The sequence below is a fragment of the Carya illinoinensis genome, chromosome 11 (assembly GCF_018687715.1).
Source record: "Carya illinoinensis cultivar Pawnee chromosome 11, C.illinoinensisPawnee_v1, whole genome shotgun sequence".
NCBI lineage: Eukaryota > Viridiplantae > Streptophyta > Magnoliopsida > Fagales > Juglandaceae > Carya > Carya illinoinensis.
This window is the reverse complement of record NC_056762.1, coordinates 41177322-41192948: the sequence shown is the minus strand read 5'-3', so window position 1 is coordinate 41192948 and position 15627 is coordinate 41177322. Positions and strand designations below refer to the sequence as shown.

Genomic DNA, 15627 nt, shown 5'->3' with positions numbered 1-15627 from the left:
AATTTTATAAATTAAATTTTATTATTTAAATAACGTAAATATTGTACTCTACCCATCAATTTTAAAGTTGAATAATTTAAAAAATAATTAATTACAAAAAATAAAATTAATTGATCAACTGAAACTACTTGGACATACATGTATCTCGAGTATTGCAGCGTATATTTAAAGCCTGTAAAGTTGTCACAAGTGTCGACGAAAGAGGCTTGAGACTGGGACCCATCATTTTTAACCATACTGCACCACTGCCTCAGCCTCGCCGATTGATCACTTCGTTTCAGTTATAAATACGAGTAAAATGGTACAACACAGTTCCTTCTACGCTTGTCGTTTAGATGGCCTTAATATATCTTCACGCTCTGAATCTCTGCTTTATCTGCCTGATCTTCAGCTTTGTAATTTCATAAATTTATCCTTGGGTCGTTGCATGAAGACGTTGCTTCGTATTTGAGGCTATATATATATATATATAGATATACGGATAGAGCTGGGGACTGTATATTTTGGTATAAAGAGGGGCAAGGACAGAAGAGTACTTGCCAATAAAATGAACGTCATGACCAGTGACCACAGTACTACTAAATACGTACAGATTAGCATTCAAGATGAATTCAGTGACATGACTTTGCAACATATATGTGAGTTCACATGGGCATGGTACCATGTTGTCGAAGAATGCATTAAAGACAACTCATCATTAATTACTCTTGTCCCATATCTCTTTCTTCTTCCAAAAATAATCCAATTTGAGAATAATTATATGTATCGGACAATTAGTTAAACCTAACTCTATTAAAAAAAAAAAAATTCTTATTTTCAATCAATTATTTTTAATAAAATGATTATTTTTAATTAAAATAAATTATAAATATTTTTTTAATTATAAAAAATTAGTCACGAATATATATTTTTCTTATAATGACGGGAGAATTAAGCTCATATCATCATGTTTACTTTGATGGATTTAGATTTATATATACTTATTGTACATGTAATTTATAAATATATATTAATTTAATTTTATAATTATGTTTTTTTATTAAAAATATATTTCTATTTACAAAACTAGGCTATTGTAAAATAGTGATGTTCATTTTTTTTCAAAGGTGATAATACTTAGAGGAACGACATTCATAATAAAATGTAAAACTTGCATATACATATATACACATACATCTATGTATATATAGCTTGGCATGATATATATTATCACACAAACCATTTTACAACCGACTTCGTAGATAGGATAACGTTAAATATAATTTTAAGATATTTAAATTTCACGCATTTGTTTAAGAAAAATAGAGTTTATTATTAAAAAATAACTTTTTATAATATAAATTATAATTTATTTTATTTTAAATAAGTGGACGAGACGCTTGGATATATTAAGACTATAAATATGAAATTTTTCTTCCGAGCACCATATATAGTTATTCGATCGGGGTAAAGAGAGGACCACCGTGCGAATTAACCGGCTTCGCGTCGCCAAACTTTTTTCAAGTGAGAATCAACATGTCATATCACTTCATTTTCATAGCAATAACGTGCATGCCCGTGATCCTCATGATTATTTAGTTGAATTTTGGTCCCCTAGCTCATGTCATTCACGGATTCTTCCCTTTATTACAATCTATTATCCAGTATCATAAAGCTTCGTCACTTTCCATTAAGATGCAAACATGTATCATTATTTTAACTCAATATTGTTTTTCTGTACGTACATCATCATGTTGTTCATTGTAATTCTTGGAGTAATATCATAACATTCAAACTTCTGAAATCAGAAAGGGGCATGGAGGCCGTTGTGTCACTAAAAGAGGATGAGATCATAGATGTACGTACACAGATTATATAATAAACTCAAACTCGAATAATGATCAAATAAAACTTAAATCATGAGCAAAAAACTTAAACTATTCATTACTGATTTATTTATACAACATACCACTCTACGATCAGAGTTGATGGTACTAGACTTGTTTTACACATGGCTTAATTTTTGGCTTATGCACTATAAGTGGTACAGAGATACTGGTATTGGGAAGATAAGTAGGTACGTCCGTTGCACTTTCAAAACCAAATCGGTGGGTCTTTCAGGAACTGCTTTTGTTTTTTGTTTTTCTATCTATCGCGTTTTCTTTTTTATCATTCCCCCTAGCTAACCTACACTTTAATATGTCGATTTATGCGCAGAAAATAGACTGCGCATCAGATACCCCCCAAGCCCCATCGCCAGCCCATCGACACGTTTGAATGCGGACAACAAACCAGGCATTTAATTTGTTGCATCTTGACAGCACACCACCCCATAGTGCACTGCACTGCTGCAATCCACAAAGCCATTCAAAAATGCCTCAAAAAAGGCCGTCAAAACTCAGTTGGGTCTCAAAAATAGACCTGCGTATCAGATTCCCCGGAACCACCCCCTCTGTATTTTTCGCGACGACCCAATGCGATAAGGGACAAGGCTTTCTTTTGTATCACGACAGGACAGGACAGCACTCAGCTGCGCCATCCCTGCTATCCACAGAGTCACCCATAATGCCTCACGACAGAAAAGAATAAGAATAATAATAGATTTGTTACCCCTTATCATCTATTTATTATTATTTTTATTTACTTAATAATTAAAAAAATAATTATTTGTGAAGTTATATATTTTTTAATTTTTTTTAATGATTAAGGATGTTAAAAAAGTATTTAAAATAAAATAATAATAAAATAAAAATTTTAAATATAGTAGTAGAGGAATGGTAATAAAGCAGTAAGAATATCTTCATCCCAGACAAAAACTGAGGTATCATGCCTGTTCTTAAAGACAGCCACTGATCACAAGCTCACAGAGATCTAAAGATAGCTTTGGACGGTTGAAACTGCACCTTCTTAAAACGCCTAAGAAGTTTCACATCGCCACAGTACTCGATCTCACACTCCATGGCAATGGACCTGAGGCCTTTGTATTTAGTTGTGAGTTCCCTTTCATAACGAAGGGCCCACGCATATCCGAAGCCAAGGCCCATAATCGTGTAAAACACAGGGACTTAAGCTATTTAGTTATATAGTTAATTTGAGATATTTTGAATTATAATGAAATTTTTTAATTAAAATAAGATGAAATAGTTTATAAGAAAATATATTTAGATAATGAGATGTTTTTATTTTTTAAGATTTAAAAAAATGTGTAGATCCTAATTGGGAGTGGATATGTACTATTTATTTACTATTATGTCAGTTTTATACTGTTTATTTACAGTTTTGTACTGTTTAATTATTGTTTCTGTCAATTTTATATTGTTAATTTACTGTTTTATACTGTTTACTTTTCAGTTTTATACTGCTTATTTTAGTGAATATTTTCAAATTTTAAAAATGAAATAAAACATTTGAATAGACAAAATCTACGTACCGTATAGCTCCAGATGATATGACTTCATCTGAACTGGCTAACTAAACGGCACCGTGCATCACCATCATAAAGAAAGATAACAGTAAAATTCTTAAAGACTACTTGAGAAATTCATAGATTTGTGGTTACCAAACTACATTTATCAATTATCATAGATCACCCCTCCCCGCACCTGAATAATTTGACGCATCAATCCTAGGACAACAAGTTTGTCACCTTGACTCAAAAGAATTAAAATTCATAAAATAATAGAAATAAAAAGACCATTAAAAAAAATAATAATACTCTCCCAATATAGGAAGAATGGATAAGGGAGCTAGAGTAAGAAACATCATCTCTCCCTGCCAGCCGCCCTTGCAGAGTAGCTCTCGAAGAGGTAGGGATGGAATTAGGATTTGGTGTCGGGGGCGATCGGTAAAGTTTATGATATGCATCAGCATAAGTAATATGTATTTTTTATACGTGATTATAAAAAAATATATGTATATTCTTACATCACAAAATTGTATACAACATATATATTTATAAATTATCTTATAAGATAATTTTTTTCAAGATTTTCTTAGTTCACTAAAGAACTTTACAAAAAGAAAAGAAATTGAAATATCATCTTAGAATGACCCAGATGAGAAAAAAATAAATAAATAAATTATGTAACTGTATAAGCTCAAAAAAAATTTATATGATATCATTGATATGAAACTAAACAATCTGCATAGTGCACACTAAAGACAAATAAAGAAAGATAGAAATAAAATATTTTACCGTTTCTACTTTTTATGTCTATGGTGTCGAGGTAAACTTTCGAATTTTATAGATTTTTTTTTTCTTGCTTTGCTTCCTCTTAATCTCAAATTTGAAAAAAGAATTTTTTATTTCTCTCTCAAATCCGTTCAGTCTAGTAAAAGAAATGGCATAAAGGTAGTGAGTAAGCTTTTTTAGCATGTCGTGTCAATGCTACTCTCAAATTTGTTTGACTGTGTTAATGCTATCATCTCAAGTTCAAATGGTGAAAGTTAAAAGCACATCATATTACGTGTGAGTTATATTTGTTTAATATATCAAATCAAGACTATTATATTAATGGATTTAAGAATATTTAAGTGATATACTGTGTGTTTGAGTGTTGAGGGGTGATCTTAAATATTTTTAAAATATTTAAATTTAAAATTGTAATTATACATAATATAAGATTATAGTAGGGCAATTTTGTTTTTTTGGTTTCTTTATTTTTTATTATTTAAATATTTTAGTTGACGTGTTCTCTTTTTTATTTCAAAATTGGCATGTCAAATCTAAGAAACACCATCACATTTTGATCGGCTATTCCGTGGTTTTGGGGGGGCAGATGGCAAATATTCTATTACTTGATTTTATAAAAATTGATGGAAATATTAATTAAAAAAATTAAACCTAAGTCTATCCTCTTAATAGAATAGGGATTCATTTTGGTTTTATTTCAACAATGAAAAGCCTGTCTCCTTACTTTTCAATGTTGGGTTCGACTTACAGTCGAGAGTGATATTATAGGTTTTGACTAATGAACGAGGAGGGTGACAACTAATGCTGCCTCACAAGTCTGGATAATGACTAATGAGTTCTTACCTGCCTCTTCAATTGTTCAAAATAGGCTTGACATGTCATCCGACTTTTAGAAAGATACCTAACTTATAAACGTATTATGTGGAAAAAGCAGCCATTTTCAATATATTCCAGATGCAGACTTTCGGTGTTATCCCACGACTAAAAATGATTTATTGGTTACGTTTGGATATTGAGTTAGTTGAGTTAAGTTTAATTTTTTATAAATAGTAATTAATAGAGTTGATAGAGTGAATTATGTAAGACTTATCTATAATTTTAGATGGGTTTAGAAATATTTATGAAAAGTTAAAAAATATTATAGGTCTCACGTATAAAGAGGTATTGAATTGAAAAAGATTGTAAGTCGCATATGTAAAGAAGTTTTAAGTTAAGATGAATTTATTAATTTGAGAATTAGATGTTTAAATATTAGATTCAGTTTAAAATTAAACAGAACTAAATTAATATCATCAAAATTTAACAACAAAAGGAACCTAAGAATAAACCGAAAGGAAAAAAAAAATTTTTGAAAGAAGGCAAGAGGTGGAAGAATGAGCTTCCAGAATATGATTATTATTATTTTTTTCTAGTAAAAAATGGTCTAGGATTGATGTAGATAAAGATAAAAAAATACCGGTAGAGGAAAATGCCGCCAGTCAAAATGCATCAATAGAAGTGGGGTTATCAAGCTTGCATATGAATCAAAGTATACATGCAATTAATTTAGAAGCATGAAATATAGGTTTCGGGAGGGTAGCTGCAAGTTTCGGACTTCTCATCAATCCTTAATTCTTTGGGGAAAATTCCCCAAAAGCTTGAGACGAACAATCAAAGAGAATTCCAAGTTTTTGATCAGTTTCTTATTTGCAGACATCTAAGACCATAAATTCATCGCTCTAAACCAAGTACCATTTGCATAAACGAGTTGAGATTAGATAAATTAACTGAAATATTATTAAAATATTATTTTTTAATATTATTATTTTAAAATTTTAAAAAATTAAATTTTTTATTATATTTTATGAAAGAATTTTAAAAATATTTATAATAATAAAATGAAATAAAATATTTTCGCTATTCATACAGAGCTGTCCTCATGATGCCCTTTTTTAGATATTAAATTGGACGTATAAGGCCAATAAAATGAATGACTTGAGATGCTGGACCAAAACGAAAAAGAAATCATTTTCATCTTCTGTGTGCATCACAATCTACATTTTCGTTTTTGTGATGCATTGGAAAGCCCTATAACTTAGACAATCAATCAACCGAAGTATAATTTAGACATTATAATAAATGCTTATTTCGGGGGAAAGAAATGGCCAAATAGCCTGTGTATACAAGGTCATCTGTCAGTCACTCGTTGAAACTCACTCCGACCTTGTAGGAAGGTGGGACAATGTTTCTTTACAGGTATAATTTCCTTTTCTGGGAATCTGGACATGCAATTAGAAGAGAGAATCTAACAGAGTTCATTGTTCTACATCTTTAAATCCAACACCATCAAGCCATGACACCACTTGTTCTATAGAGGGCCTTTGTCTTGGATCATGGTCTATGCATTTACAGGCAATAACAAGCACCTCTAGGAGCTGCTTCTCATGATCCTTATCCCATATTGCTGAATCTATTATTTCCTCCTCTCTCTTCTCATATTTCATCTGCAACACCCAAGACACCAAGTCCCTGCTGTTTTTGCCTTTGCAAACTTCCACAGGCCTTCTACCAGTAAGAAGCTCAAGAAGAACAACTCCAAAACTATAAACATCACCCCGGAAAGTCGCCGTTAAAGTTTGACTATATTCAGGAGGGATATAGCCCAAAGTACCAACCAAATCCGTAGTGACATGAGTAGCATAAGGGTTCAGTAGCCTTGAGAGACCAAAATCAGCCAAATGAGCTTCAAAACTTTCACCCAAAAGGATGTTGCTAGTTTTTACGTCTCGATGAACTATGTTTGGCTCACAACTCTTGTGCAAGTATGCTAATCCGCGAGCTGCACCTTGAGCTATCTTGAGTCTTACATCCCATTTTAGAACTGAACCCCCATCAACATTCTCATGCAGCCAATAATCCAAACTTCCATTCTCCATATAGGAGTAAATTAACAACCTGTCACTACCATATCGGCAATAACCTTGAAGAGCAACAAGATTTTTATGCTGAGCTCTTGATAGGGCTTCCACTTCAGCTTGGAATTCACGTTCCATCTGACCACAATCCCCAGAGAGTCTCTTGATCGCAGCTCTTGTCCCATTAGGAAAGTTGGCTTTGTAAACCAGACCAAATCCACCGCAACCAATTATGTTTGCTTGGTTGAAATTGTTCGTAGATTTCAGCAAGTCTGCAACTGTGAGATCTCTGCATTCTGAGTTCTTAAAGAGTACCAGCTTTGAAGGCCCAAGAGCCTCAGATAACCGGTGTGGCCTGCTGAATTCTTCGTCAAAGTTATCAACTGAATCCTTCACATCCTTCCTGGACATTTTAAGCAGAGCAATTGCAAGTAGCACAGCAATTCCCAAACCAATACTAATTGTTATGGCAAAGATGCTGCCTCGACCAAACTTGCTGTTTGAACCAGATGGAACAACAGGTTTTAGTCCTGTATTCCCCCCAGAAGCACAAGCAGAATACATTTGCCCACAAAGTCCCAGGTTGCCCTCAAAGCTCGAGTTGGGAAAGCTTGAGAACTGTGTTCCGCTTGGAATTGCTCCACGCAAGTGGTTATATGCCACACTAAACTTTGACAAGAACGTGAGCTTGCTGAATGACGGTGGGATTGATCCATATAGATTATTATATGATAAATCCAATACTTCCAAGTTACCCATCTCGGAAATGGAGCTAGGGATGGTCCCTGTAATGTTGTTTCTGCTCAAATCTAAAACGTGTAGCTCTTTTAATCGCCCAATTTCAGGGAATATTATTCCGCTTATTCTGTTATTGCTCAAGTATATTGAGGGGGGAAAACTTGAGGCCTGGTTGTATTGTAGACCATTAGCACTCTGGTTTCGCTTTACATATAGTGGAATGCCAGTAGAAGCAGTACGAATTGGGGCACTGCAATTTAAATAAATGAGGCTCTTAAGCTCAGTCAAACTTTTTGGCAATTCACCTGTGAGAGAGTTATTTGAGAAGTCCAAGTAAAACAAACTCTCCATCTGACCAATCCAAGGCGGTACACTGCCATTCAAGTAATTCCAAGACAAGTCCAGAACTTGCAACTTCCGACAACTCAATAACCAACTAGGGATTTGGCCTTTCAGAGCACAGTTCCCAAGCGCCAAAATCATCAAGTTCTCAAATCCACTCACATTTTTAGGAATTTCCTCACCATGGAAGTTCTTGGTAAGGATAAGAGTGGTGAGATTTTTGCAATGCTGCAGCACAGTCAGCGTCCAGGATAAGTTCCCAAAGCTGTTATTCGACAATGAAAGATATGACAGCGATGCAAGATTTGCAAAGTCTTCAGGGATTAAGCCAGTCAATTCATTCTTAGCAAGGCTCAAAATTTTTAACTCACGACAACTAGATAGGGAATTCGGAAGAGACCCTGACAAACGATTAGTGGCAAGATCAAGCGTGAACAGATTGGGCAACCCAGTGAAATTAAGATCAATAGGACCTGCAAACGAATTGTTGCGAAGATCAAGCATTCTGAGCTTCGAGCAGAGTGCAAGGGTGGCTGGCAATGGCCCAGTAAATGAATTCGAGTGTGCAGATAACAGTTCTAGCTTTGTAAGGTTCCCAAACACATTTGGCAGTTTGCCAGAAAATTGGTTTGCAGAAATGACTAAGGCTTTAAGGCTAGCGAGCTTACTCAGTTTCTTGCTTAATTGGCCAGAGAAGTTGTTTCCAGAGACCGAGAGTTGCTCCAAAGCAGTCATATAATACAAGGAATCAGGAAAAGGCCCTGAAAGTGAATTGTAATCCACATGTAATTGTTGCAGAGATGTGCTGCAATTGTCCAAGCCTTCAAGACCGCCGAACAAGTGGTTCAGCGATAAGTCAAGAATCTGAATCGCATTTGAGGAACTGCAAATATGAGAATCTAACTGGCCGGTGAATGAATTGTTGCTAATATTGAACACAAGAAGATTTGGAAATCCCCAGAGTCCAAGAAAACTCCCGTTGAAAAAGTTGCTAGAGATGTTCAGTATTTGAATGGATTCAAGACCAGAAAGCGCTTCTGAAACTGTTCCTGATAGAAAGTTATGGCTCAAATCAAGAACTTCCAGCCGCTTCAAGTTTGAGAGGTCCGGGGGCAATTCACCATTGAGATGATTGCTCGAAAGATTAAGCAAATTCAGCTGGTCCAATCGACAGAGAGAATTTGAAATTGTCCCTTCGAGACCCATTTCAGAGAGAAACAACTTGGTCACTCTAGCAACTGAAAAATTACCGTTCATATTGTCACAGACAACACCATGCCATTTGCAGCAAATGGATTCATTGGACCAGGCAGTGACAATGGACCCATTTGTGAGGTTTCCTGCAAATTCCTTCAGCGCCAACAGATCATGTGGATCACAGGATGGGTTTGGCTTATCCAGACCCAAAGATGAATAAAGAAAGCAAGCCAAGCATAACCATTTGAGGAAAGTCATTGGAAAATACGGAAGCACCGCCATTACTGAAACCACAGGAGATTTTCAAGCTCAAAGTAAAGCCAATAACTTAGCTGAACCTGTTATCATTCTGCGTGCGCTGCTTTCCAGAAACAATAAGAAATCCAAATGAAGAACTATGCATACCCACATGCCAAAAGAACCACCGAAAAAACCCCAACTTTCAGCTTGCAAATGAAGCAAGAATTTCGAGCACGACAATTGAGATCACCAATCCCCACCAGAAATCAGTTCCCTAGACCAGCAATTTTAGGATCCCACCAGAACCCTACTTCACCCTGAACGTGTTCAACAAACACCGACCCTTGTAGAAAATGAATCCCCACATCCCAAAATACCTCAGAAACCACAAAAGGACCAACAAACAACAGCTTGCAAGTGAAGCAATTAACAGTGAGCATTAAAAAAGTGAAGCGGTAATAAATACCAGCAGAACCACTGAGATACCCAGTCCCCACCAGAAATCAAAGCCCTTGACCGATAAACAAGGAACCCACAACCCTATTTTGATAAACAAGCAACGGTATTGCAGAGAATAAGAAAAATACGTCCCCGATTGAAGGAACTCCTAACCCGCCTCCGAAACACCCAGGAGCAATAAAATAAAATGATAATACTAAAAAAACAACAACGTGCAAGTTAAGCAACAATAACCTGTAAAGCCAAATGGCTAATGATATCAAGTCCCAAGATCAAAGATTTCAGTCACCGAACAAGAAGAGCTGAGGAACCGAGGAAGCATAAGAAAAGAAGGGAACTTTAACCAAGCGAGTAGACCTTTTGATTTTTGTTTCCAAGAAAACTAGTAAACCCATGAGAACCCAAAGAAAGCCAAACAGTAAAAACCCATAAAGATCTCCAGCATTACCACCCATTTGCAAGTGAAGCAACAGTCACCCGTGAATCAAACACTGTCGACTTTTTCCGCGGATGCATCTTCCCTGATTTTAAAAGCATATGTCTCTTATCTCTACCCGCTAATATTAAAAGCCTGAAAAGATGACAGAATCTAGGTGAAGAAAAAAGAGAGCCGGATCCTTCAAATCAATGAACAGTAGAGGAGAAAAAGTGCAGTGTGAGAGTGCATTTTTGCTCTGATACAGGAAAGGAAAGTTCCTTATCGTCCTTTGAGATCCTATAATCTATATTTTAATTGAGAAACGCTTGGGGAAATCGAGCACGCAATTTGAAATTTGAAGGCGCAAGGGCTGACTTTTTAGACATTTTTCTCTCTGGTTTTTCTAGACAGTTTACCAGTTACGGATTGAACCGTCTGTTTCCCCTCTGGTTTTCAACAATCAACACCTACATTTGTCTGCTTGTTATCTATTTCTCATTGACTTCAATTTACAACATATATCAATGTCAAATAATCTATAGATGGTGGGGTGTGATGCTTGATAAGGAAGAAAAAGGATTTCACCCAACTCACGTTTACATTTTGCGCGTGCTGACACTGTACCGAGTATTATTGTGGACGTTCAGGCTGCAACGCATTAACAAAAGAGAAACATATATACACACGATTACTTTTTATAATTCATTATTTAAAGTTTAATTTATAAAAAATAATACTGGATACTTTAGAAAAAAGTAGATCAACTATTAAAAAAATATTTTATCCCATAGTTTTTAAATTTGTATACTTTTTAAAAATAAGTGAGCAGAATTTATATATCCTAAATCTTTATAAATTATTTCCTTTTTATAAAATTACAAGGGTGTTGTTATTTTATAAAAATAGTATTCATTTAAAGATGAGTTGTAAAAATTATAGTCATATCTTTATAGTTACTTTCAAGGCTGTGTTTGGGAGTTTAGACCATCTCAAATTATTTTATTACTATTAATAAATAATTTACTATTATTTATAAATTATTCATTATTATTCATAAATTATTTTATTATTATTTATAGATAGTCTGAAATACTCTTTACATCCAAGCGTATCTAGATATCTAGCTTGTATTTCTTCGTATTAAAGATTTTGGCTAAAGTTTTATATAAATTTTTTTACATGATAGATTTTATTTTAATTTTGTCATCTTTAAGTATATCATTTAATATGGTTTACTTTAACTTTTTAAATTCAAGTATTTAATAAGATTAATATTTGAAATTAAAATGGAGATTCATAAAATATAAATTTTAAAAAAAATTCTATATTCAGTCAGTTTAAAATTTTAAAAATAAAAATAAAATAAGGCATACTCAACTAGATTTGTTTTTGTACGTTCTTTATATCACATATTGTTTATGTGATATAATTCAATTTAAAATATAAATGTTATAATCAAGTTTTATCCTATAAACGATATAAATTATTTTACACATCGATAATAGAATAACTCATGACCAATTATTACTAATTGGCATGGTGTACACGCGCTGTAGAGGCAGGTGATGACTACAAAAGTGACTGGAAAAAAGAGAGGCCGGAGAGTACGGAATCGGATGCTTAAACCGTTAAACGAAAAGTTTGACCGAATATAGCCGGTGGAAGATGAATAAAGATAGGTTGATTACTCTCATTCCACTCTTATATTACTCTTTTTATTTTATAATTAAGAAAGTAAATATTAGTAAAATTATATTTTTTTTTAATTTTTCTTTTTAATAATTAAGGATGTTAGAAAAATATTTAAAATAAAATAATAAAAAAATTCAAATACACTAAAAATATAAATGAGTGTTAAAATAGTAGTAAGTCTATCATTACTTGTGGAAGATATCCGAGCAAGGGGTAGGCCGACGTCACGACGCAATTTCTTTTGCCTTCTTATCTAATCGACTATGATTTATTTTAGTAATGATAAATAAAGTTTTAAGGGTTGTTTGGTTACACAATTTAGACGAGATTAAATTAGATAATATATTTTATTGAAAGTTAAATAAAATATTATTATAATATAATTTTTTAATATTAGTTTTGTTTTTAAATTTGAAACAATTGAATTTTTTACTATATTTTATATGAAAATTTAATAAAATTGTAATAATTATATAAGATGATATAATTTGGCTTTGTGTAACCAAACTAACCCTAAATAGACAAGTTTTATGCAATTTTTTTTTTTGGTTAAAAAAGGTGAGTCTTACTAATATATATATATATATATTTTATAAGGTAGAATCAACTTTTTTACAAGAATTTGCATAGGGTTTGTTTATCTGTGATGTATAAAAATCATTTCTCTTTTATTTTTATTTGAATACATCAAAATATGATTAATTATTAAATAATATTATTTTTATAAATACTCGGATTAATTCTATAAGTTTAATTAATTTTAATATTATTTTTTATTTTACATTGAAAATTTACAAATACAAAAAAAAAAACCATGTTTTTAATATAACACGTGTTGTTTGAGTTTTTATGAATATGATCATTGGTTTAAACATTTGCACAAACTATATAAAAATAATTATAACAATTTAAAGTTTGTTTATTAAATTTGTAAATTAATTTATAAGATATAATATAAAGAAAAATTCTATTATTCATCATTTCAACACATACTTACTTTTTTTATATCTTTTATTTATTTATTTAATAAATATGTGGTATAAGGATAATGAATAAAATAACTCTAATATAAATAATTTATTTTGTCTAAATTAAATATCTCATAAATAAATTTGAACTTGTTCAAAATATAATAAATTATGAATATAAAATATAAATGACTAATAAGGTAGAACTCAAATCGTATTTAAATAAAAATTAAATCAAGTCTCGTAATTCCCTGCTGATCTGCTTGTCGTGTCAGCCACTCAACCTGCCTACATGTTATATGAATCACCAAAACCACTTTCTCCTTTTCTTTATGTTTTTAAAGCTCATTTTCCATCCAATTCCCATCACCCTTTATTTATGCGTTCTTCCCGTGATGCTCCTTCCTTTTCATTCACCTTTTGATTTTCATTATTATCCCAAAAGCTTTTTATATTTTTTAAATGGTACGTTAATAAAAAACCATTCCACCTTATTAAAAAGTTTTTGTTTTATATTGAGTTGATCTTCTATTTAATAAAATAAATAAATTATTGAACATGTCCTTTTAAAAAGTAATATGTTAAAATTAACTTATTTTATTTGTTCACTATAATCAATTTCATTTGCTGGTTGCTTTAATAGAGACATATTTTGTGATACTTTATATGATAAGAATAATAATAGGTGGTGTATAGGATCCCGTATTGCTTGAGAATGTGAAGTTTTTATTTTTTATAAGATTTTAATAATGGTTCAATTATAGTATTGACTAATCTTTTTTAAGTATAGGCAACATGATTTAGACATTCCATTAGGATGTTACATGTTTAATAATTTTCTTGCTAGATACAAGTTAATTTTCTAAGAATTATTGATTACCTTATGAAAAATGATAAATTTACAAGTCTTTTTAAATTATGATATCAAATAGAGAGTAGTTATATAAAATTGAGATTATTTTTAATGAAATAATACGATTGCATTAATTGATTGTGAAGCAAATTATAATATAACTGTAAAAAGGTTATAAATATATTATTACGCTTTTTGGCAATGATTTTACCATTTAAAGACTAGAAATTTTGATCTAAAGATTGCTCTGTTTGGATTTAGAATTAATCTTAATTTATTTAATCTAATATAATTATTATAGTTTTTTTAAATTTTTAAATAAAATATAATAAATAATTTAATTTTTTAAAATTTTAAAATAAAAATAATATTTATTTAACTTTTAATAAAATATTTCGTCTCATTTAATGCATAACTAAATTTGTAACAGAGTATAAGAAATTTCGGCAACACTCTCATTCGTCCACGAGGAGTTGGAGGTCTTGATTTCGTGTCCAACGAAAAAGGGTGAAAAATGGTAAGAATTTCTTAGAAAATGGCATAAATCCATATTTGACAAGGCACGAGCCAATTTGGGTTGGTGGACGGAGTCGTTAGGTGAAAAAAATAAATAAAGTTTAACATGATTAATCTTATTTACCTAACGACTTTTCTCAAAAATGCGCCATGATTAATCTTCTTGAAGAAGCTTTCCTCGATAAATTGATGGCGTTGGCCACCATGAAAACACATTAATGATGGCCTTTGTTAATGCCCTTTTTTTTTTAAAATCTATTTTATTTTCCATATTGTTCGTGTTAATGCTCAATGTGGACTGAAAAGACTGTCCACAACTTTACTTTTAATCCTTTTTATTATTATTATTATTAACTTGCATGATGATTACTTTGATTTTATGAAATATATTAAGATAGGATAGAATAAGAGTTACATATTTGTTAAAAGTAGAATCCATTAAACCGCATTATACTGTGCTGTATTTATATTGGAGTAATGATATATGCATAATTATTTTTATAACTATTTATACAATCATATTTTAAAATGAAAATATTTAGATAAAACAATGTTATTTTTATAAATTATTTTATGAAAATATCACTTATATAAAACATAATTCTATAAGGAATTGTAAAAGAATATTATATATCTATCATTTTCTTGTTCTATCTCCTCGCATAGAGTGGACAGAGTACTCTAGTATTGAAAAATAAAAAGTTAATAAAACCTAAAAGGTTACTTATCTCGATAACTCAAATAATGTGTCCGTCCCAAACTCCAAATTCAAGAGAGGCCAATGCCATTCTCTTGCAGTCTTTCTTCGGCGAACCTACCCTAACCACATTGTTCCTTGTCTTCTTGCCTTGAAAATTAAGCCCAAAGAGGTTGTGCAAAAGAAACAGATCTTTGGGACAACCCAAAATCAAAAACAAAACAACCCTACCAATAATATAGGCGGAAGACAATTACACCCTAACTACTAAAGTTCATCGTCCCATTAAGTCGCATGTTAGTTTTCTTCTTCTTTTCCTTTGAACTTTTAAATTTTCTTCCGACTAATATTACATTTAATCATTTTTATATACTTTTTACATACTTCATTAATGTGATTGGCTGAATCAAAATTTTTTATTATACAATTAATCACATAAATA

At 31.8% G+C, this 15627-nt stretch overlaps 1 protein-coding gene across 1 annotated transcript; it reads right to left on the bottom strand.

Annotated features, from left to right (window-relative positions):
* Positions 1–6245: 6245 nt before the first annotated feature.
* Positions 6246–10964, bottom strand: LOC122281394 (phytosulfokine receptor 2). Its single transcript, XM_043092838.1, has one exon. The coding sequence runs from the start codon at positions 9622–9624 to the stop codon at positions 6466–6468; it is 3159 nt and encodes a 1052-aa protein (XP_042948772.1). The 5' UTR covers positions 9625–10964; the 3' UTR covers positions 6246–6465.
* Between the last annotated feature and the right edge of the window lie 4663 nt (positions 10965–15627).

Coding starts and splice junctions, on each gene's coding strand:
- LOC122281394 (XM_043092838.1), bottom strand. CDS start 9,624: ATGGCGGTGCTTCCGTATTTTCCAATGACTTTCCTCAAATGGTTATGC.